The sequence below is a fragment of the Nothoprocta perdicaria genome, unplaced genomic scaffold (genome assembly GCF_003342845.1).
Source record: "Nothoprocta perdicaria isolate Ctin4 unplaced genomic scaffold, notPer1 scaffold_165, whole genome shotgun sequence".
In the NCBI taxonomy this organism is placed as follows: domain Eukaryota; kingdom Metazoa; phylum Chordata; class Aves; order Tinamiformes; family Tinamidae; genus Nothoprocta; species Nothoprocta perdicaria.
In genome coordinates, this window is record NW_020454816.1 from 404,013 (window position 1) to 426,414 (window position 22,402).

The window sequence follows — 22,402 nt, forward strand, 5'->3', positions numbered from 1 at the left end:
TGAACTGAAGCTTAACCATACAGATGTCTTCATGTCTTCCATGCTTTCCACAATATCTGACCACTTGGCTTCTGTACTACTTATCTGCTCCATTCTCCATGAGAGGAAAAACAATTGTTATTAGTTGCCTTCAGCATGGGAAAAACAGGGCACAGAAAAACTAATGATTATATTCACTAAGATGGTGATTACTCCCAATTGTGCCACATAGTTCTCACACTGATCCCTCTTTTTATCTCTTCCTTTACATGGGATTACATCCACGCTCAACTAAAGCCAACAAATATAGGAGCTGCTGCATTTCCCTAAGTGCAGCTCCTCGCTGCATTGTGGAAGCCTATTCTCCAATTAACTGACCAAATCAGATACTAAGACACTAAATAAAGTCCCAGCCCTTGGGGAACATCATGTAAAACATCTTCCTAGCTTTGAAAATAAAACACTGGAGGCAACCTCGTGGTGAAATCATGCAGCTAACACCATGCACGGGTGGGTGGCTCGTGTCACCTACCAGATTTAGTAAGAAATGAGGTGGCAGTAGCCTCCAGATGAAAGAGGTGAACTGAAGATGGTAAACTCTAAGAACAGCTTTTGTTTTCTCAGGTGAGTAATGGTTACCATAATAAACTAAGATCCAGGGTTTGTGCAGTCTGTCATATCCCAGTTTTCCCACAGGAATGTCCTGCAGGTCTGTGTCAACTAAGTCCAAAGCTCTGACATCGGCTGCTTCCTTTAAACTCCAGGCAAGGAGTCCAAAGAAGAAACCAAAGCCCAGAAGCAGCCCAAATGCATTTAACACCTAATTGCATGCTGGGTTCCTGGAAAGCCGACTACCAGCAGTTTTTCCTAGTATTCCTTGGAGAACCCAAGCCGGGCTGATTGGCCGGCTTGCCCTTCTCCGATTTCCCTTTTTGGAAGGCAAGTTGCTAGGCTTGTCCTGCTCTTCTGGGACATCCACCATCACCTGTAAGTGCTCAAAAATAATTACAAATGATTCAAAAAATACTTTCACTAGTTCCTTTAGTATTTAGGGATGAATTTCATTAGGCCTCCCCATGTGTGACTTATGCTTCTCTATCTTTGCTCTGATCTTTGCCAAAATCAATCTTTTTCCTTTAGCGAGGAAGAAAGCAAAGAAGACATTAAATACTTTAGCTTTCTCATTCTTTTTTTGCTCCTGTTAAATAAGGCTGGATTCTTCCTTGGGCTTCTACAAATATTAACAAATCTTTCTACAAAGCTACATCCTAGCTGCAACCTCCTTCTCACCTGAGCCTTTCTACATCTGCTCCTGCACGACGGGGCTATGTCCCTACATCCTCATGGACTGTGGGCGTCCTCCTCCCAAGCTGGAAGCTCCACAATGCTCTGAGCAAAGCCCAAGCCTCTGAATGCTCTTCTAAGCTGTGCAAAGGTACCTTAAAGCCCCTCTTACTCCAGTCTAGGAGGTAACGTTGTGTGAAAGGGCTTCACAGAACATCTCCTGGTACTGCAGGCATTAGGAGAAGCAAAACCAGGCTGGCACGGCCTTTTGAAGCACTCGTATTTCCAAAAATAAAATAAACAAATAAARATTAACGATAAAGAACCCAACAAACTGCTAGGGGACATCTCAAGCTGCTGGGTGATGAATAAGCATCCTCACAGTTGTATGTCTCAGTCTCCTCGTCTATAGGAATCCACACGGATAGAGACTTTACGCTGCCAGAGCTGGTAATGAACGGCCCGTATGGAAGACATCAAATGAGCACCAGCTACTTACACCACCAGGCAAGCAGAGCTTTGATTTTAGGAATAAAGAACTGAGAATATTAAATACCTTAAAAGCAGTGCTGATTATTGCTGGCTTTTACATATTCACAGGCTAAGGAATGTGCTATGCCAGATAAACTAAATCCCTTTTTAGGAAGTTATCAGCCCAAGAATGCAGTTTATTGCATCTAAGTGCTTAGTATTATTTGCACAGGAAATGGCAAATAACAATGCAATTACCCAAGCAGTATGCCTCAATTTAGATCTCCAAACAAACATTGATTTACTTTATAAAATCTCTATGAAGCGCCACAAAGGTTCAGACTGCCTTAAAGAAATAGCCCATTCCAGCAAGTCCATAATTCACACTTCATCCCTACTACAGGGAGTTCTGAAGATGTTTATAGTTGCACTAAATCCTTAACAAGTATACACCATACAAGGCAATAAAAATGAATTTGGACTATCCAGATTTGACATCAATATCAAAATCATAAAAAGGCTGTTTTGCAAAAGAGCAAAATCCTTGTTCTTCAGCAGCTAAATATTAGACACTTAAAGAGAAACCAGAAGTCACAGTGTCAGCATGAAACAGTAAAAACTATCTGAACAACCACAACATTTCACAGCTCTTAATATCTCTTTTCTTTCASTTACAGACGTATTTGGATGGTGAAAGATGCAGTAATATAAAAGGCCAAGAATCACTCACGAGTAAAGAGAAGCTAAAAAAATTTCAATTACAATCTTAGCAATTTCCATTTTTGTTTTTGCCTTTTTGTATCATACAGTATGCAAGACTGATATGTAATGGAATATTTTAAGCAACAAAGTACAAAATATGTAAGCASGTAAGAAAAAACGTCAAGATCACGAGAGGAAACTAAGGATATAGAGAGTGGTTTTTGACTATGGGAGGAAGAGATGCTCAAGGGGAGARGAGGAAAACTGAGAAGAGGAAACCCTGCAAGTGCAAGACAGCCCTTCATCCAGGTGTCTTCTCTAACCAGTAGCTTATTGATTTAAAAAAAGAGCCAAATGAACCAGAGTCAATGCACTTAATCATAAAGTTTCAAATGGGTCATAGAAAGTAAGTGTTGCATCAAAAGCAATGGCCCTGCTAAATTCACATACATGAGCAGTGAGCACATTTTAAAAGTACAGAAAAGTGGAARTAAAAAATGGTAGAGGATTTCTGGGTTTGGAACACAGTAGCGAGAGAGGAAGCTCATTTGGTCGTGTTAATGGTGGGTGTCTTCTTCATTTAGCATCGTAGGCCAAAGTGCTCCCCTATTGCTAAGAGGCCATTCACTGATAAACGCCCCCAAAAATCAGCACCTCCTTTCTAGCAGGGCTTAAACGTTGTCTCTGAACAGCAATGGCTGGGCAAGTTATCCCAATAAATCTGAGGAATCCCTCATCCAGTGCACACACATGGATTACCCTACCTTTGCTGCGTGGTAGGTTGGTGAGAAGAGAAAGAACCTGCTGCAAACACACTGCTCCAGCCAGCCAGAAGAGGTGACATCCTATTGCTGTGAAACAGCAAGCTTGGGCATTTTATGTTAAAACATTTAAATCGGGAACAGTGAAAACCTTTACAAAATGGCACGACTTACAAGTTTATGTTGTTTTTCTTTTTCATGCAAGACATGTGTTCTGTCACTTAGGAGAAAACACGACAGAGGAATATGCACTTATTTGGGAAGCTCTGTTTCAAGTGACATGAATTAAATCTAAAACAACTGAAAAGCCTGAACCATATAATTTCAGGAATAATCTTTATCTGAAGTTAAGGGTATTACAGACATACTTGCAGTAAAAAATATATATGTATATAAAAATCATACATTTTAAACCAAACTTTCTAAGTTGCCTCAGGTGTCTGTTACCCAATTCCCATTAAAATGCAAGAAAAATGGGCATCTACATCCCTTAAAAACACTTTGAAAATCTCTTATGTGGTACTTAGGCTTCAGCAATAACAAAGATAGCAATTTGTTGGCAARAGGGCTCTGTACAGTCATGTTTTAATTATTTCTTGTAGATTATCATCATTATCATCATTTGACAATGAAAGCTCTCTGAATCTATACAGCGACTGGATGTATACTTTTCATCAGAGCAGGACAAAGGTGACTAGTCAAAAAACACGTGCACCTTCATGAATCAAAGTGCCAAGTTTTAGTTTGCTCTGATTCATGGAGTCATTCTGGTGCGAGTGCTGAGAAAAAAAACATGCACAAAGATGGATTTTTCATACATATCTAGAATGCAAACAGTGACATGAAATGCATCTCTATGCTTGTGGTGCATCTACTAGAGTGAAATAATTATGGTATTAAAAATATATATCCACTATTCACTTTTTCTCTTTTAAAGTCAGAACTTAAAGTACTAAGAATTTAAGCAAATATTGTGTAAATAAAGCAAGAGTAACATGGAGACATGTCCTACATCACAGGCCTTCTCCAAAATCTCATCATTCATCTGTCGCTCTCACAGTTCTTTCAAAACTCCATTGCTCACTCTTGCCTAGCTTCATCCTTATGTAACTTTTCTCAGCTTCTTCCCCCTTGAGCCTGCTCTATCGCTGCTCCAAAATTSTGTGTTGCTGAACACAGAAGACAGGAGATGTTCTGCATCCCGTCAGATTGAGAAACCAGATGGTTTTCTTTCAGTCAACAAACCTCCTGCCACACATTCACCTTTCAATGGGTGGTCAAAGCAAGCCAAGCTGGTGGAGACTGCAAGGGTTGGTCTATAAAATCCCTGGTGAGGCTGTGCTGAAAATACAGCCACTGATGGATGATTGTGAGTGCATAAAACTCCATGATTTAACAGGAGTTCAGTAAAGGGTACATTTCATTAACTTCCACTGGAAAATTGACAGAAGGTTTACGATCTGATGTGACAGTGCTGCTTAAACCATAGTCAGAAGGTCTAAAGGACACTTTACACTGGCAATTCTCAGCAGACTAATCCTGTACATTGAAGAATATCTATTTAACACCCCCTTTAATCCATAAGCTGATCAGTGGCTACCGCAGCTAAGGGCGGACACGACAATTATTTCCAACTGTTCTCTATTAATGAAAAATCTCCCTTTTACTAATGGCCAATCCTCTGCTGCAAAGCTGCTGCTAATGAAATCAAAAGAACAGATTAAAGATCCATACGACTGAGCTCCCGGCAACACAGATCTGGGGAGAGACAGCCCAGCAGGGCGTTCAATCCATGTGTTCAGACCCCCAGACAAGACGGCCTTCACCTGTCCAAACACAACTGAACTTGCATCAGACTTCAGGAAATCGGGAACTTCACGTGTCAGCCAGGAAGGTGCCAGGAAAAAAAGGGTTCAGAGCTCAAAGAGTGGAACTGAAAGCTCGCTAGCACGTGCTGTGGCACTGCAACTTGTTTGACCCCTGCAAATTCCACTGCTGGGTTTACTTCACTGGCCGAGCATGAAGTGTTTTCTCCAAGCATCCTTTGTTAACAGCAAAATAAAAGGAAATTACTCAGTATTATCTTTTGATTATTCAACATTAGACGACACTAAAAGYACCTTTGCCAGCACTTTTTCCTATGAACGACTAGTTGACATTAGCCAGGCAATTTCAAAATTTCCTATTTCCTATTTTAGGAGAGAAACTATCTCAAATATTTTTGTGCCATAGCTAGATGAACATACCACCATTTCAGCAAGCTGAAAATTGCCTATCACTTCTTTTSAGCTTCATTTGAAGTAATAACGCATACCTAGCTTGGGCTACTTAGAGAAAGAAAAAAGTGGAGCTGAAGGGCAAGCCCAATCAGCAGACTAGTGGCTTCCTAAACTAAGTGTGGTTAAAAATACTCACTGCATTCACAGAAGAAAAAGGTGACTTGGTCTCTCAGCAGTGATTTATTCTGCCCGTTACCTGTGTCTCCCCATGGATGTGTCACAAGAGYCTCAGTCAGTAAGCAACCAAAAATACTCCAGACTGAACTGACCCACCAGCCCTAGCTGGGATTACGTACCAGTATGTCATGGTTCCACAGGCAGACCTTCCAGCTGGCACGTTATCATCATCACTGAGAAACCAGTTAATTTATTTCTTTAAACTGAGACAAACATGAGTGTTTAGACAACAGCTTCACAGCCAACGCTTAAAGATATTGCCTGCCAATTCAAGCTGTAATATCCAGTAACAAACATTATCTTCCAGCTAATCAATGAGCAATTCATAAGCAAAGATGCTGCATGTTTTCCTAAAAATATATTAAACCACGGGGAAAGAGAAATTGGCATCTGGAATCTAAAAATGAGCACCAATCTTTTCTGCTTTATCGACTTTAAAAATCTTCCATATAACAGGAAAATGTTAACTATRTTTTGTTCTTAAGTTAGAGCAGTTGTGCAAATGCAGCCCCTCTCTCCACTAACCACATGCAGCGGCTAGTGATGCAACCTGCTACATGATACACTGTCATTAACTCAGCCAGCAAAGGAACAGGAATTGCCTCTTAAAGGCAGCAACAGGTAGGAAATAAATTGATCTCTGTGTAACATCCTTATTTCCCTCTTTTTTAACTTGCTTGTTTAGGTGTCACCCACCCTTGGAACCACAAAACCAAGCCTAGCTGTCTAACTCCAAGACATAAACTGCTTGCACTAACTGCACAGCAAGTATCCATCAACATTTTCCCATTCATCTCCCTCCATTTCCCTGCCTTCGGAGCATGCTCCAAATAAATACCGCGCTCTGATGGGGATGATTGTTTTTCCTAGGGCAAGATACAACACTCAGCTTCTGGCTGGCAGGAAGCAAAGCATTTATGCCTTGTTTTCTCCCGAAAAGTCCAGTCATATTAGAGAATGACCTTGTCTTGTTTGTTCTGCCTTCTCCAGGTTGGTAGTCATGGCAGCACGAGACAAGTTCTGTTTAATATTGCGCGAGCAGGTCRTGGTTAACCTGGCAATACCAGCAGAGATGTTTCCCTGGTAGGACAAACCCCACAGAAGGTATTCCAAGGTCTTGTAAGCCAGCTTTAAAGGAAGGGAGGTAAATGCCAGGATGCAGAYTGAAGAGATAATGTCCCTGTCTGGGCTCCTCTTTCTCCAGGTATGTGCAGAACCAAGGGTCTCCTGAAGACTCACATTTTTTAGTGGGTATTTGTAATGTTTTACAGGCACCATCCTGTCCTGGTTCTGACGTAAAACTCATTCAAGGGAAACCCTTTCTGCTCAGTAAGAGGTAGATGTGCAAGCATGTCTTATTTTTTTCCCAACTCCTCTTTGTGAATCTGTAGTTCTGAGAAAGCGAATTCTGCCAGAGCCCTTTGAAAATTAAAGGCTCMCAGCCAAAAGGCTCTTTGCCACTGCCCTGCTTTGACACGTGTTTGGGAAACCATAATTTGGGAAATTGTGTTTGACACATAATGGGAAAGAGCTGTTATCAAGGAGCAAACAGGTCATGCTAGTTTGGATTGCTCATTTTTCCTCATTCTTTTGGAAGGCCGCATGGCGTAGCAGCCTAGGACACAAGACACAAGGTATTCTCCATTCCTGCTCTATGTGATTCAACTTGCAGCTCCAAGGACATTTCTCTTGGAATCTTAGTTGGCTTACACAGTTCCCACTGCCTTCAGCTTTTTCATTTTCACTCTTCTGCTACCCTTATGGTTGTATTAGGATATGTTTGAGGGAAACATGGTGTGAAACAGGGAGAAGAGTGGAGCGGAGGTAAAATTAACTCTCTCAAAAAAACCCAACCAAACAAACACCTTCAAAGTCAAGAAAGCTTAGCTCATCTTGGGTMAGTTCTCCATCAAGAGCTACCAAGGAGCTTCATCACCAATTCCATTAGCATAGGAAAAACGGGAATAAGAAGCTGGGGAAGGGTGGGAATAGCCTGTGCCAGGAGCGCCACTGGAAGCAGCCTGTGGAATCACAGCCCTGCTCTCGCGCTCGCTTAGGAGCCTATAGGGACTTCTCCAAATAGCACAGGGAAATGGTTAGTCTCGGCTTTAAATATCTGAAATTTAAAGAAAACATTTTTTTTTTCTAGCTAAGGACAAACTTAATAACATAAAACAAAACTCGGATTTTGTGTAAACATTAAAGATAAAAATGAAATACATACGGAAGAGAACCCAAGCACAAACTCACATTTTTGTCATAAATGTTTCTAGAACATGGTTGTCATCTGTTATTCCTAAGACTTCTGACATTCGGGCATACACCTGGAAATAAACATTTTAACAGTAACATATTATAGACATTTACAAATACCAACATTTTCACTTACTCTAAAACCTTCCCTATTCTGCTTTTGCAGAAGACTAAAGGCACGAATCCTTGCCCAGCCAGCGTGGTTGAAGCAGCTGGGAGACATGACTTGCACCATCTAAGAACTGCTTGGTGCTTTTGAGACTGACAGATTGTTACTCTGCCTGGCACACATTTCTCCCCATAAGGAAGCTGTAACGAGCCCATATCAAACTCACTTTGTGGTTCAGAGAGCAAAAGAGTCTCTATTAAAAAAGCAAGTTTAATAACAAGTTGCAAGGGATGAAGAAAACGTTCTTCTTTTGCTCTCTGTCCTCAGTGGGAAATGTTTCCAGGCTCTCCTTTAAGTTGCTGGTTGCTGCACTGCCAGTCATAAAATCTGGCAAATTATGAACTCTTCATGCTTTCAGTTTTCTGCTTTGCCTCCCTTTGGCAGCCAAGGCATTTGCTGTTACATCCTTTTTGCTTTATTTTGGGTCAACAGCATATCTGACCAGCCAAGTTTTCTCCATACCCTACCTACCAGGTTAAAATGCTGTTACAATGCAGTGACAAATAACCAAGACACATCAAATTTCATTAAAACTTACTATGCAGTCTTCATAATTTTTTGACAGCTTTAGTAGCCAAAATTTTTAGTTTGCATAAACAGATATAATTGGGTAAAGTCGACTTGTTCCAGGAATCAAAAAGAGATGCTCTGCAAAACTGCTTTGCAATGCTCTCTCAGCGCCCTTTATCCTGCCCCAAAGTAACGCTGCTATTTCACTTCAGACAGGGCTAAACACAGACCCACCAGCCAGGGCTTTTCATTTCGGGCATTTCAGCCTCCAGTGACACCAAGGCAACTATTACGGATTATATATAATTCTTCCATATTACGTGAGCCAGGCAAGGATCACGAGGTCTGGCAAATCAGAGGCAGGGAACGGAGGCTGCCCGGTGGTGAAAGCCTGGTGCCATCTAGCTGTCAATTTTGCTCACAAACGTTACATATTCCACACTAATTTCCATGGACGTCACAGAACTCAGCGTAATCCAGTCGGATCTAACACAGGCTCTCCCAACTTCCTTGCATCTGGTGCTGCAATCCCATTGCTTTGCTTAAATCCCAAACCAGCAGTACTCTATCTGTAGCAGAGTCAATAAAAATCGAATTTTTACCTGAAAGTCTCTAGCTTTAAATCAGAGTTTAATTAATGCATTAGAAAATAAATACTAAAACCACAATTTGTGCTGCAATTAAGGATAGCTTACTTAACGTTTCAGCTAAAAATCACCTTTTATGATTATGTGAGTGTAACGTGATAAAATTCCTAGTGTAGTGCAATCAAAATATGAAAATCTTTGATTTATATAGTACAATCATCCAAACTTTGCAAAATATTATATTMATACTGCAAATACCATATCATCTTTTATAGTAATTAAGCATACTTCCCATAACATTAAATTACTAAAAACATCTCCTCTGCTACTTTACTTCTAAGGAAACTCAGTAAATTGGTAATCTCTGGATTTGAAAAAGATGCAGGGAGCTGCATAAAAATTCCCGTTGACTTTGAGCTATTTCCTCTCGGTAACAGCTGAAAAGGGGGTGGCCAGGGCGAGTGGTGGGAAGCGCTGGGTTCTGTTGTCAAACTCGGCTCTCACCACATCAGAGTTTAAGGAATAAAATACGAAACCAGCAGCCAGTGTTGACAAAGAGCAGGGCTTTAATCCGCAATTATCCTTGTAACTCTTCCTGCTCCTTTTATCATCCATTAGCTTTGATTCCCATTATCCCATCAAGAACTGTGTCAACGCTTTTGTCCCTGGGGACTCCGCACAACTACTGGATCTGACAGCCCCGCTTGAGTGCTAAGCAGGATCATTACCTCTTAAATCCACTTATCTGATCCACTGAATAGTAAATTGAAAAGCTCATTAACAGCAACAATCTGATTTGTTCCCGCGTGTGACAGGGGCATTTTAAGTCAGCATGAATCCAGCGCCTGGATTAAAAACTGCTGCCCKCTTTGCAAAGCGGCGGCAGCAGCAGCAGGAATAAACGGGCTATTGCAAACGCCACCTTCAAGATCGTTCTGCAAACCAAAACACAGGGTATATAAAAAAGCAACCRCCTCCCACCCCAGCGACAAAAAGCCCTTAGACTTTTAAATGCTATAAAAATTTAATGATAAGGCATATTTAGATGTATAATAATGAAAACCACTCCAGGAAAAGCACGTGTGCTCTGCACTTGAAAGGGGCAGAGAAATATTGAAAGGGGTATAAAGGGCTGAGGAGATGCCCCCGGGGCTGGGTTGCCCTCCCGGGGTGCTGCTGCAGAGCAGGGTGCCAGGAGCCCCTGGGTGCCACAAGGGGCCCCTTGGGCCAGCCCTTCCCTGCCACTCGCAGCCGGCACCGCCRGTGGGTTCGGCTCCCTCCGGAGCGGGGGACAATAATTAATTTGCAGTAGGAAACAGGTAGGTTAAGACTTTGGTAAAACCTTTATGCAGTTACTCCCAAATYTCTAGGCCGGGAGGATTTACAGCTTGCAGTACAAGGCCTGTGCCAACCTGGAGCACCACGTGACATCACCACGGAGCGGTGGCTTCGTGTCACTAAAATACGGCATTGCGGTCCTCACCGGCTCCTTCCGGGAGGGGTGAGCGGTGAYAGTGACAAACTGTGGCAGGGCAAACAGCAGGCAACAACCCTAGAGGATCCTCAGTAGCCCAAACACACACTCRAGGTACTTACACCCAGCTTTAGTACTGTTATTTCAGCCTACAAGCAAGGGACGGCACAACATTCCAGGGCAACAYGGCAGCAAAGGGAAAGAAGAGAGCAGCAAAGCACCTGAAATCGTAAAAATAACTACTTCAAATGTACTAAAGCAAGCACGAGGGCAAGAGAAAAGAAGGAATATTTTTCCCTGCCTCGTTTTGCACCATCGAAGCTACGTGGACAGATTGATGGCGTCTAAGGCAGGCAGCAGGTTCAGGCTCGGCTGTGACCGCCAAGACCGGGCGGATTTATCAGGCCTTCGAATCACCCGCCGCTCAACGGGCCGACCACCTGCTGCAACGCGGGAGGAAAAATCAAAGTGTGGCAGCAACGTTTTATGAAGCAAATCACTCACGTGTAAAAGTGGTTTAAAGGAAACGGAGAAAAAACACAATAATCACCTTAAAACTTTATTTCCTTGACTTCCTGTGCTCTTTGGCCCAAGACATGTTGGACTTCCCTCTGCTCTGTGAGCTTTTCTTTTTCTGGTACTATCTTTGTAACTCTGAAGCAGCTAATTATGTCAATTCTTAAACGTGAAGCAGATTACAGAACTGGGAAGCTCAGAATATGAGTTCCTAAAGGTTGTATGGCTATATAATGACAGTCACAGAAATTCAATAACGGCACTGTATGGAATGCACTCAAATGCACCCCATGAAACAAATTAAAACAGAGCAATGAATCTCTCACACTGTGCAAATAAGAAAACACAAGAACATGTTGATTTCTATATATTTCATAAAGGCTATTATAATGAATTAAGAGTTGGGATAATGAATCTTCAGAAAATTACAGGGAAGTTATTACCCGCAGGCACTGCGTAAGCGCTTAAGACATTATAACTTCCTTGCAGCTCTCCAGGCCTTGCTGCGGAGAACGCAACATTAAAGTATTTTGTCATGAATACGGAGGGCAAAAGCAGCCTTAAACCATATTTATGCCACCCTGCCAGAGGCGGAGCGGGGCCGGCTGCTGCGGAAGGGCCCGGGCGGCAGGGGACTCGCGCAGTGGCTTTGGGAAGGGCTACGGCAACGGCAGGATGTTTCTGCACCTCTCTCTGCCACCCACTAAAATTTCACATCAATCAAGGGTTTCCTTTGGGGGATGAAGTGCTGGGAGGTATTAAGTCACTTCTGCTGATTATGAAACCCCAATCAGGTATTCAAAGTTCAGGTATACCCAAATCAGGAATTTCAGCATGTAAAGGTGGGCTATATGCAGAGGACTATGGCTTCCAAGGCCCATCTACCACTTGTGAAAATCTGAACCAATTCCTCTAATTAGTTGATTAAGGCCCTATATGAACTCCCTGCTATTTCAAGACCAAAGTAAGGGTTGAAAAAGCCTTATTTTTATCTCTCCTGCTCATAACAGAGTCATTCACAAAATCTCCGTTCCTCACCAGTTGTTTAAAAACGGAAAGATCTTAAAATTCCTTACAGTCTAGGTCCAAAGCCTAAAATTAAAAGAATTAAAAAAGATGCATATATGAAATAGGCCATAAGAAGTGTCTCAACTACCTTCAGGCAGGATCCTTGCCACAAAGATGAGGTCAGGGCTGCAGTGCAGGCAAAGCAGATTGGGCTCCCCCTCTTTGCTACGTGAGTTAGTAAGCGATCAGTACGCCACGTGTATAAATGATACGCCATCCTGCTTCACCAACAAATGTAGTTTAATCAAAACACTGCCAGAAATCGGCCTCGGTGGAAAGCAACCTATAAAGCAGCGTTCACAATTACAGAAAGCTAATGGCTGGGGTAGTGCTGCTGCAACGACGCGCAGCATTGCAGGGGAAAGCAGATTTTCTYGCTTGCCTGTTGAAATACTCTGTGAGGGCAAGTTCAGCTGGGAAGAGTAACGGGCTGGGCCCTCGCATGCTCCTTGCCAGGCCTCTCTGGCCCGATCCTTGCCCAGGAGCTCGGGGAAGGAGGGGATTTCGCTGGGTCGTGGGGTGATTCAACTCCCCGCCTCTCGTCCAGCACACACAACCTCTTCTGAAATGGAAATTTCAGTTCGTTATTCCAATGACTTTCTCTGCCACTTTCTTTTTCCATTCTCCTGGTTTCTGATAACCTTCCAGAGAACGATTTACAATTCTGGTGACCTTCCGATGGGAGCCTTGCTAATGCACTGGCTGCTCTTACCACTCGTGCAGCCCAAGAAACACTCTGACAAACGTTAGTTTACCTGCTTGGTCTTCAGCCAACTGTTAAATACGTGCTTAGCTCTAAGTGTCTTGCTAAGACTCTTATTTTTGTAAAGCACTTTGAGATTTTTAATTCTACCCTCMCTGTTCCTTTCTTCCAGGTGTTAAAGTATATTACAGTGCAAATTCAGAAATGCTGTTAATAGCTATTACTTTTAGAACAACACCTGGAAGATTTGGGGGGTTTCAAAGGCTGGTTCTGCTCTATATTTCCTTCAGACCATCAGAGCAGTGCAGTGCACTGCAGAGATTCAAGCCATACAAGCAATCAGTATTTAACAAGAAACCAAAATGTTGCTGCAAAATCCTCTCATGCCTGAAAGGAGCCAGTGCTTTGCAGATTATCATATAAGAGAAGGTTTGTGCCAGTGAGAAGAGTCTGGAAGAGAAAGCACTAAGCACGTGAGCAGCAGCCAGCAATGCCCTTACCTGCTAGGGCAACTACTGTGTCCAGCTTAATTCCACTCGCTGGCTTAACTGTACCTAAATAAGCGGCCTGCTCGCCGTGCTTATACACAATGAGCTTGAACAGTACGAAGCCTTTAACATCAGCTTAAGTTTAGCCCTTAAAGCAAGCAATAAAAATCAGAGCTATTTATTATTTTTCACAAATTTCGATTCCTAAAACTATCGCGCTGCATTTGCTAGCGACCTCAGCGCAGCTGCAGGTGTCTGGCCTCCCGCCCGGAGCCGTTTGGCAGTATCCCATATTTTAGGCCCGGCCGTGCGCTCGAGCTGCGGATCAGAGGCCTTTTCGCACCTTTATCCCGCGGCCTAAGGAGAGGTGTTAGAGCCAGCGCAGCTAATACCAGCCATTTGAACAAGCCTCTTTGGCAAGCCCGAAATAAGATAATTGTGCAACATAGGCTGCCTCTTCTGAAATACTGGGAGCATTGCCTGTAATTATAGACATCTGTCATTGCTAGCCACTCAGTAGTAACCCTGACATCAATATACAACTATAACACTAAACTGCCTGCAGGCACTGCAATGGGAGCCAGATACGAGAGGCGGGCAATCATCTGCCTCATCCAAACTATCTGTCAAAGGTTCCTAACCACAAATAGCTCTTACGTTTTGTATCCTTAGGATAATATGTTGATTTATTTTAGCTCCTCTAATATTTACAGTCCGGGCCAGCTACTGAAAGAAACAAACCTGACGGCTAATGGAGGCAGTTACCATTGGAAATCATCGGGGAAGGTCACAGCTCCCGTGGTAAACGTGGGGGGCTGCCTCCGATGGGCGCCTTGGAACAAACCTGCCCTCCTCCCCGGGTATCCCGGATTATTCCCGGCTACAATTTGCCCCGGTCGCTGTCTGCTCCGGAGCCCTGGGGAGGAAGGGCCTGAGRAGACATTTGCATCTTGCCCCGTGTGGCGGAGTGGGGCCGTGTCCGGAGCGCCGGCAAGAACGAGCGCGCGGTGTCACCCCACGTGCCTCCCTCTGTAAAAAGTCATTAGTTTCAATGATTTCGAGTGCATTTACAGATTAGCTGCTTTGCRGGCTCTTAGCAGGAGGCTAAAGTGGGTCCTTAACCAGGGAATAAAGTTGCCTGACATTTGCATGCAACTATGGAAAAAAAACCTCCCCCRTTCTGGGGAGTTTTAAGGGGGAAAAAAAAGAAAAATCAGGCTGAACCCCCCTAATCGCTGCTTTTTTATCTGCATTGGAAAATCAGTCCCAGAAAGGGACAAAAAAAAAAAAAAAGAAGAAAAAAAAAAAAAGAAGGATCGTAGGTTTAAACTAATTAGGAATTAACAACCTTACAATTATCTTAATTTGTTATTAACAAAAGCGAGATTTCTTAGGCTGATTCACAACAGCCTCTGCTGAAGAGAAACTATTAATTACTAGACAGACAGTTAGCTTACAAGTGAGCTGCATTTTAAAAACCTCCTTTAAAATACAATTGCTAAATGCCTTACAGTGCTGTAATGTGAGACAGGTTCAAATCTTATTACTTCACTGAAATTAAAACCTAAGTTTTAATACTGTTCAAGTCGAACAATGATTCCACACTTTATTGCTTTTGAAATCCCTTGATGATCATAGGAAAAAATGCCCTCGAGAAAAAGAGACTCTGTTTTCGATAAACAGAAAATACAGTTTGCACTCTTAGCCTCTTTGTCATCACAAAAAAAGGATTTAATGCCAATTCTTTAAAAAAAGACTTTTTTTCACAAAATGTGCACCTTGTGTGCCATTTGTAAAATCAGCTCACTTTCTTTTATTTATTACTGCAGCGCGGCAAGGCAATAAAGCAGATACTGATAGCTAATAAATTACATGCCTTTTAAAACAATTCTCCAGCTACAAAAACTTGTAACTACAAAGGCTTACATTTACATGGTACATCATGTGAAATGTCTGTATTTATGTTCTATTTAACCACATAAGTAAAATTGGACCTTTTATTAAACAGCCAGGCATGAACAGGGGATACATTTAAGGTTAAAGAAAAGGTAACTTTTCAAGGCTGTGCTACAGATTGGTGTAAACCAATGTAAAATACAACAGAAAAGGGGGCTTGGCAGTTCAGATGTAAAGTATTTTAAATAAAATGCATTTTTAAGCATGCCCTTCATACTRCCTTGAGGAAAAAAGATCAACCATTTTTCAATTTCTGCATGTTAAAAAGCCTTGTACTCTTAAGCCTAAACATTCCATAAGCTTTCCAATAACAACCTCAATTATTGCAATACAAAACAATACTCTTGTCACCTACCACCAAAAGGATTGGTATTTTTAATATAACAATAGATAATTATTTTTTGGTTAAAACATTTTTTTTTGTTGTTAGGAAAAAAAAAGACCTGCAGTCTTTTTTTTTACCACGCATCTTTCCAAGAAATGTTTAAGATCCATACGCATCTATTAAGCTCATTACACTGCTCTTAAACATTTTTTTCCTCACRGCAGACGGCCCAGCAATCCCAGCTAATCTGCACAAAATGCTGAGGTGCCTTTTATCCCTTTTTACTACTGCACTKTATTATTTTTAGACTGATGTGCTGAAGTATTTTCAAACGTTTGTTCCTTCCAAYGCGACTGTCTCGTAAACCGTCAAGCACCACGTTCTTTTTAATTGCCCCTACATCACCACGCATCCAAATTTAACATATCTAGCCCTAGCAGAAATTCCCTTCACTGATGTTATCTTGGCAACACGGGGGGCTTTACGTGTGCTTTGCTCGCACAACTTTTCCTCCCTGCTGCAGCTCCCAAATCTCCGCTGTTTAATTGAGCAGGAAAGCCAACCGTAACTCGCTGCTAATAACTAACCCCACGCAGCCCGTGCAACCCTGCTATTCGTTCTGCAGACAGCAGCCCGTGGCACGGTGGGCCAAGAGCCGCCCGGCTCCCGGGCCTCCCGGCACCCAGCCATCCATCACGGGAGCGGAGACGCTCTGGGGCAGATCTTCCCGCCGCACCAAGCACAAAAACGGGACGYGCAAACAGTTTGCAGAAGCTTCTCTGCTGCCCTGCCCTGTGTTAGCTCGAGGTTTACTCTAGTAATATGTGTTTGCCTGTATTTTGCACGTGGAATTAGCGCCTAAGTATACAAAGGCTTTCAATATTTAAAAAAAAAAATAAAAATAAAAAGGAGGTTTAAGCCTGTGGTTGCCACGCTCAGATTAGCTTATCTGCTTGTGAAGATCAAATACAGGTGCAATGTTAAGATGGCCCAGAATAAAGAGCGAATGAGCAGCTCTATCCACACCAGGACGTATCCTTTGCATAACAGGAGTGTCAGAAAACCCTGCTAAGAGGGGAGAGGGACTTTAAGAGGACCCTTAGAAATAAGAGATTGCTTCAAGAGAAGTTACAGAGATATTTAAGTACAGAAATAGAGTGGCACCCAGATGATGAATTCAACCCGGATGCTGAATTGGGGGKATTTCACCCAAGATTTTCAAGTTCAAACACTGAGCATTGGAAAAGGAGAAAGAGCTTAGGGGAAAGGAGGGACACAGTTTGAACCGGCAGCACAGAACATATTTGAGAGGTGGATTTTGAAGAGAAAGTTGTAAATAGCCTGTGCTAAAATTAAGTCAGCATCAATGTAAGCAAAATAGGACTGTGGGTACTCGGTAAATTAAGGCTTTCCAAGCAGTGCTCAAGGCTTGTGCAGTGAAGGGTGACACGCTCAAGTCCCATATAGGTAAGAACAGATCCCACCCTGTCCTGCCTCTGTTGGAGAAACGGAGACTCAGGCAAAGAGGGAAAAATCCAGAACAAACCGAAAAGGGCCCCTGCATCCAACGTGTCAGTCAGTCACTCAAGTGAACAGGGTAAGCAGCACCTTAGAGGGCAAGTCGGGAAGGCAGCAGCACGTCCCGCTGGCTCAGGCTGGAAGTGCGGCCGGATCATCTGCATCGTGCGCGCAGCTCTCCACCTAATGCAATCACTTTACAGCATGACGGATAGTAATGGCCTTTAATGATATACAGAGCAATATTTTGGTGCGTTTTGCTGACCTCTTAAGCAAACAAGATAATCAAATCTGTGCGAACATGATACATAACAGAACGCTGCCGAACAGGGCTCCGAGTCTATAATCGAAGAATCTGAAGCACTTTAGGAGCCGAGCGCTCCAGCAAGGGGTGCGAGCAGCTGCTGACTCATGCTTATCTTCAGAAGGCACATTGCAAAATTAATTTTTAGCTGCAACAGCACATGCATTTAGATGCCTATCTAAAAAGCAAAATTAATGATATTCTAAATGTTATCAATATTCAACAAATTAGAATGAAACCGGTTATTAAAGCAAATGGGTAACCTGGAAGGTACTTCTATAGCTGAGAGCACACTCAAAGATGTACTGTTGCTGTTACTAAAGAAAACAGTTCTTGTGCATATTACTTTAATATTAAAGACAAAAACCTAAAATTATAAACAAAATTTGATTCAAAATGGCAGGTTTTCCAAACATCTTGTGATAACCTGTGTCATTTTCTGCTTAATATAACAGCAATAAATTATTTAATACTTAAATTGGTATAAAAAAAATGTTTCAGAAATAAAACTTTTGCTCCCRACAGACTTCTTTCTCAATAGAGCTACCTGCCTCAAGAAACAACTCATGAGGAGTGAGAATGCTCTGGAGAAATAATATGGAGCCTTCCTCATGGCCTGCCCGCCTGCTGCTCTCTTGATCCAATTGATGCCAACTGCAGAGCACTCCGATAAAGAAGATACAGATAAAACCATAAAACCTATGTGGAACAGGTAGCCAAAATAATGTGGTGTTTTTTTTTTTTTTTTTTTTTTTTTTTTTTTTTTTTTTTTTTTTCCTCCCTTCTCTCTCCTCTCTGTGCTCCAGCAGGCTGGTAAGTGGCAGAAGAAAGGCACCTCTTTGTCTATCAGGATTAATAAATGTGCAATTTATTAATTAACATCTCAGAAGAATACCCTAAGAACAGACCCCTGTATGTGACACAGATCCCTACCAGGGCAACATTACTATCTATTTTCTTTTGCTCCATAAACACACAAATTCTTCCTTTTTGAACCCCATCCCATTTAAGAACTACCATAGCTGGCACCAAATTGCTGAGCTGACCCCCAAACTGGGCATCCTCAAGAAACGCTTTATTTGCATTTCTGCCTTAACTGAAATACATATCTTTGTAAGGAAAAAAAAAAAAAAAAAAAAAAAAAAAAAACCCACCCAGTTCAAGCAATCCACATGCAAAACCCAGTCAGGGTCAAACATTTAAACATTAATGTTGTGAGAGCCTGGTATCCTTTTAAAGCACAAAGTAACCAAGCCAGGTGGTTCCAAGGGAGACCCTGGATACTGTGGGAAGGCAAATTCCCCACTTGAGCTGGGATCCAGCTCTCGACTTTGCTCTTTTTCTTTTATGAAAAAGAAATTTTAGATATTTTTGGCTGTAAGGCACTAAATATTTCTCCTCTTCTTTCTCTCGCCCAAATCCCCAGTCAGTGCTTTTGGCAAAATACACAGAACCAAAGAGCTTCCTCACTGCTATTTATGAAGTACCTTCCCTCATCTGTTATCAACTTGAAGACAGCCAGAAAAATTTCCCAGATGCTTCTGTGATGGGCTGTACTCACAAGAATGCTTCCAAGACATTTATAAAACCTCTTAATTCTGACATCTGAGTTACAGAACTACAGATTAAAATTAAGATTTCTGGTTTATTTTAATAAGTTTGTCTAGACTGCTCTGTTCTAAACGCACCTGAAACTCTGAAAGACGGGACTATTCATGGATAACCTGGCCCACAACAAATAGGCACAGCTTCTTTCCTCCTCTTGCGCCCCAAATCCACTTCTAGAGCTGCTGATATATTATAAAGGAGCCTGGACTTGACWTACTGCTGAGACACATCAGGAAAGCTGGGTCTGAGTGTAAAGGTTATGAGGCAGAGACTTCTTAATGCTACCCAGTGCAAAGACCAGAGGTGCAACAGGCACAAATATAAACAGAAGAAATTTCATGTATACGTATTAAAAACTTTGTTACTAGGTACGTGGCCTAATTTTTTTTCCAACATAGCCTAGGTGCAAAAAACCTCTAACAATTTTAAGTTTCTCGGTCTTAAACCTTTTAATCTTTACACAATATAACTTTCAATAACTGATGCAGCCTGCATTGCATCTTTTAATGCAGCCTGCATTGCATCTTTTAACCTAAACCCAATGTCACCAAATGGGGCCAGTTAGGTTCCAATAAGCCTGTTTACTGCTGAGGGAGGGTCCTGCTGCTGCAGCTGGTTCAGAATTTCCCTGTTTGCCTCCAACAGGAATTGGGGCATTCAGTGCCACTCCAGTAACTGCCCAGGAGCTGGAAGAGCAGCCGCTGCCCTGCACCCGGGGGGCTGCAGGTTGGTCACCTCCTCAGACCCCTTGGTCACAGGCAGTAATTCTGTTTTTCTCTTAGCTAGCCCATCTCAACACTAGTAGCTGTGACCCAGTCCCTACCTAGGCTTAGATCACAGAAAATGCCACTAGAGGGCCCACATATTATTATAAATATATCCCAGCACTTCTACGCGTTACTGAAGCTGACAGGATCGGCATCATTCCTTTGCCATAATTTATCCAAAGGAAGGAGAAAAAAAAAAAAAAAAGCTTGTTGTCAAACACATCATCGAACCAAGTTTTAAATTGAAAATTAGACTGAAAATAGTCAGCAATCAAAGGGTAGTCAAAGTGTTACGCTAGCAGAGCCTATCTGGATTTTTTTGTACAGAATAAATTGCAATCCTTTCTTTTGGTACAAAATGAAAGGCTAAAATGAAAGGCTATAGATAGACTTACCCATTTAATGTTGACTTAATCTTGTTTTTTAAAAAAATATCTAGTTTTTGGGGGACCAATTCTATTCGCTCCCTACCAAGGAGAGGGAGATGCTGACTCTGAGCCACTTGCCCAAGTGTGAACCACTAGAAACCTCATCCTGCAACATGTCGATCTCTTCCTGAACTGTGATATGGGCTGCCCACCTTTGTAATGGGCGTAGATGGTATAAAATACCCTGGTACGAGGCTTAGCTGCACAGCATTATTAGTCTTCCACTTACGAGGTTCCTACTATGTATTTAACACCCAGGAGAACCGCAGCAGCTTTAAGACTAACACAGCACTTCTCTTGCAGATTAAATAGAAGTGGAGATCTAGCTAAACAGGAGTCAACAGGAAGAAAATCAGATTACTATTATTGCTCACAGACACGTACTGCACATTKTTATACCTGTCTAGATTAAACTGTCCTCCAAGAAGACACCAAAAAAGGGGCTGAAATCTATCTATTATTACTGGAATTAAGGTGAAAATATTTTGATGCTAAGTAAGGCAGTCTAAATAAGTATGCGATTTTAGAGACAAACATATTTTAGAGAAAAATATTAGTTGGGCTTGACAATGCCTGCTGTTGGACTCAAAAATCAACCAAATAAAAATTACGATTAACACAACAGTATGGGAACCAAATTAACAGTCTATGGCAGATGAATCCTCTATTGCACCTGTCCTCCACTGTGCAAAGAACATCAGGCTGCAACTGATTATTTCTTTTTGACATGATTTATCGCCTACTATTCTTTAAACCTGATAAAGCAAATTAATCTTTGATTGCAGGAGCCACTGGAGGTTGTCATTAGTCATGTAGTTTGGGGCGGCTGCATGTGTTTCATTTAGCGGGCACAGAGAAATGAAAGCCCAGCAGCCATCGCTGGCGCCTTCCCTGCTTCCCGGAGCCACCCAGGAGGAAAGATAACAGGATTGAGGCCACGGGGATCCAARCAGCTCCTCGAGAAGTGACCCCCAGAACCAGAGCAGGGGATTTGCTTTTCCATAAGGAAGGTGGATGCACGCAGGGATGGCCTCAGAGAAGGAAAGCCAGCAATGCTGCTGAACACCAAGTTGAGCAGCCTAACGCCTATTTCAAAATAGTGATTTCTTCAGCTCGGTAGCAGATTTCTGTATATCAAAGTGATGAAATTTGAATGCTCAGACAGCTTCCGTTGCACTGGGTTTAAGCCCCGGTGCTGCAGACTGAACAAGAGTTAAACTCGTGGAGTTAAGGCCGGACTGTCCCCCCTGCCCAGCGCCCGGCCCCCAGGCCCCAGCACGGCTGAGGGGTCCCACCTCGCTCCGCTCTGCCCCCATCCTCGCTGTCCTCCCACGCGACGTGACCCTGCGGCAGGGACATGGGCCAGATGCGCGTGGTCCATAGTGCCTGGCYACCATCCTGACCCCAAGAGTCATCCTGGGCAGAAAATGGGTCCTTCGGGTCTGGCTTAGCAACAGCAAGAGCAGTTCGGTCTGAAACACGATGGGTAGCAATGATTTCAGTGGGTAGGATGTGAACCAGACCAAGGGCCATTTGCAGTTGCTTCRATGAGAAGCAACAAAGATGAGACAGTTGTCTTCATGAGAGGTACCAGTTAAACCTAAATTTAATCCTATGTTTGGGAAAAAATAACCCTACAAAGCTTGAAACCAAAAGCCCGTGTCAGCAGCTCCAAGTTACTAAGTGACAGTTGTCAAAATGTAATAGAGTTTCAGACAATAAAGTCAACTTTCCTACATTAGGTAGTAATATCGTGCAGTGCGTGTAAGTTTGAAAACTGTTCCTTCCTTATTTACTTAAATATTATATTTAGCACAMAAAAACCAACCACTTAGGACTTCCTTTCACCATCAACTGCAAGTTCAACATTTCAAAAAAACACATTTAGTAACTAGAGACACACAAAAGTTGCAACTTTTGAAACCAACCAGATGTGAATCCAAAAGCGACATCCAATTCCAGGGCTACTTTCATTATGCATTTACAAGAAAAAAAGAAAACAACGTGTAATGTGCTATGAAGCATACAGATATAGAGAAACCAAGGAACATGACCACAAAACTGAGGGTACTCCC

At 42.4% G+C, this 22,402-nt stretch overlaps 1 protein-coding gene across 1 annotated transcript in view; it reads right to left on the reverse strand.

The window, feature by feature from the left end:
• Positions 1-22,402, reverse strand: part of RANBP17 (RAN binding protein 17) — a 130,805-nt gene that overhangs the window by 55,481 nt on the left and 52,922 nt on the right. The window contains exon 14 of the mRNA XM_026035690.1: positions 7,904-7,977. Within this exon, the coding sequence (XP_025891475.1) occupies positions 7,904-7,977 (74 nt within the window). The remainder of the gene's footprint in view (positions 1-7,903; positions 7,978-22,402) is intronic.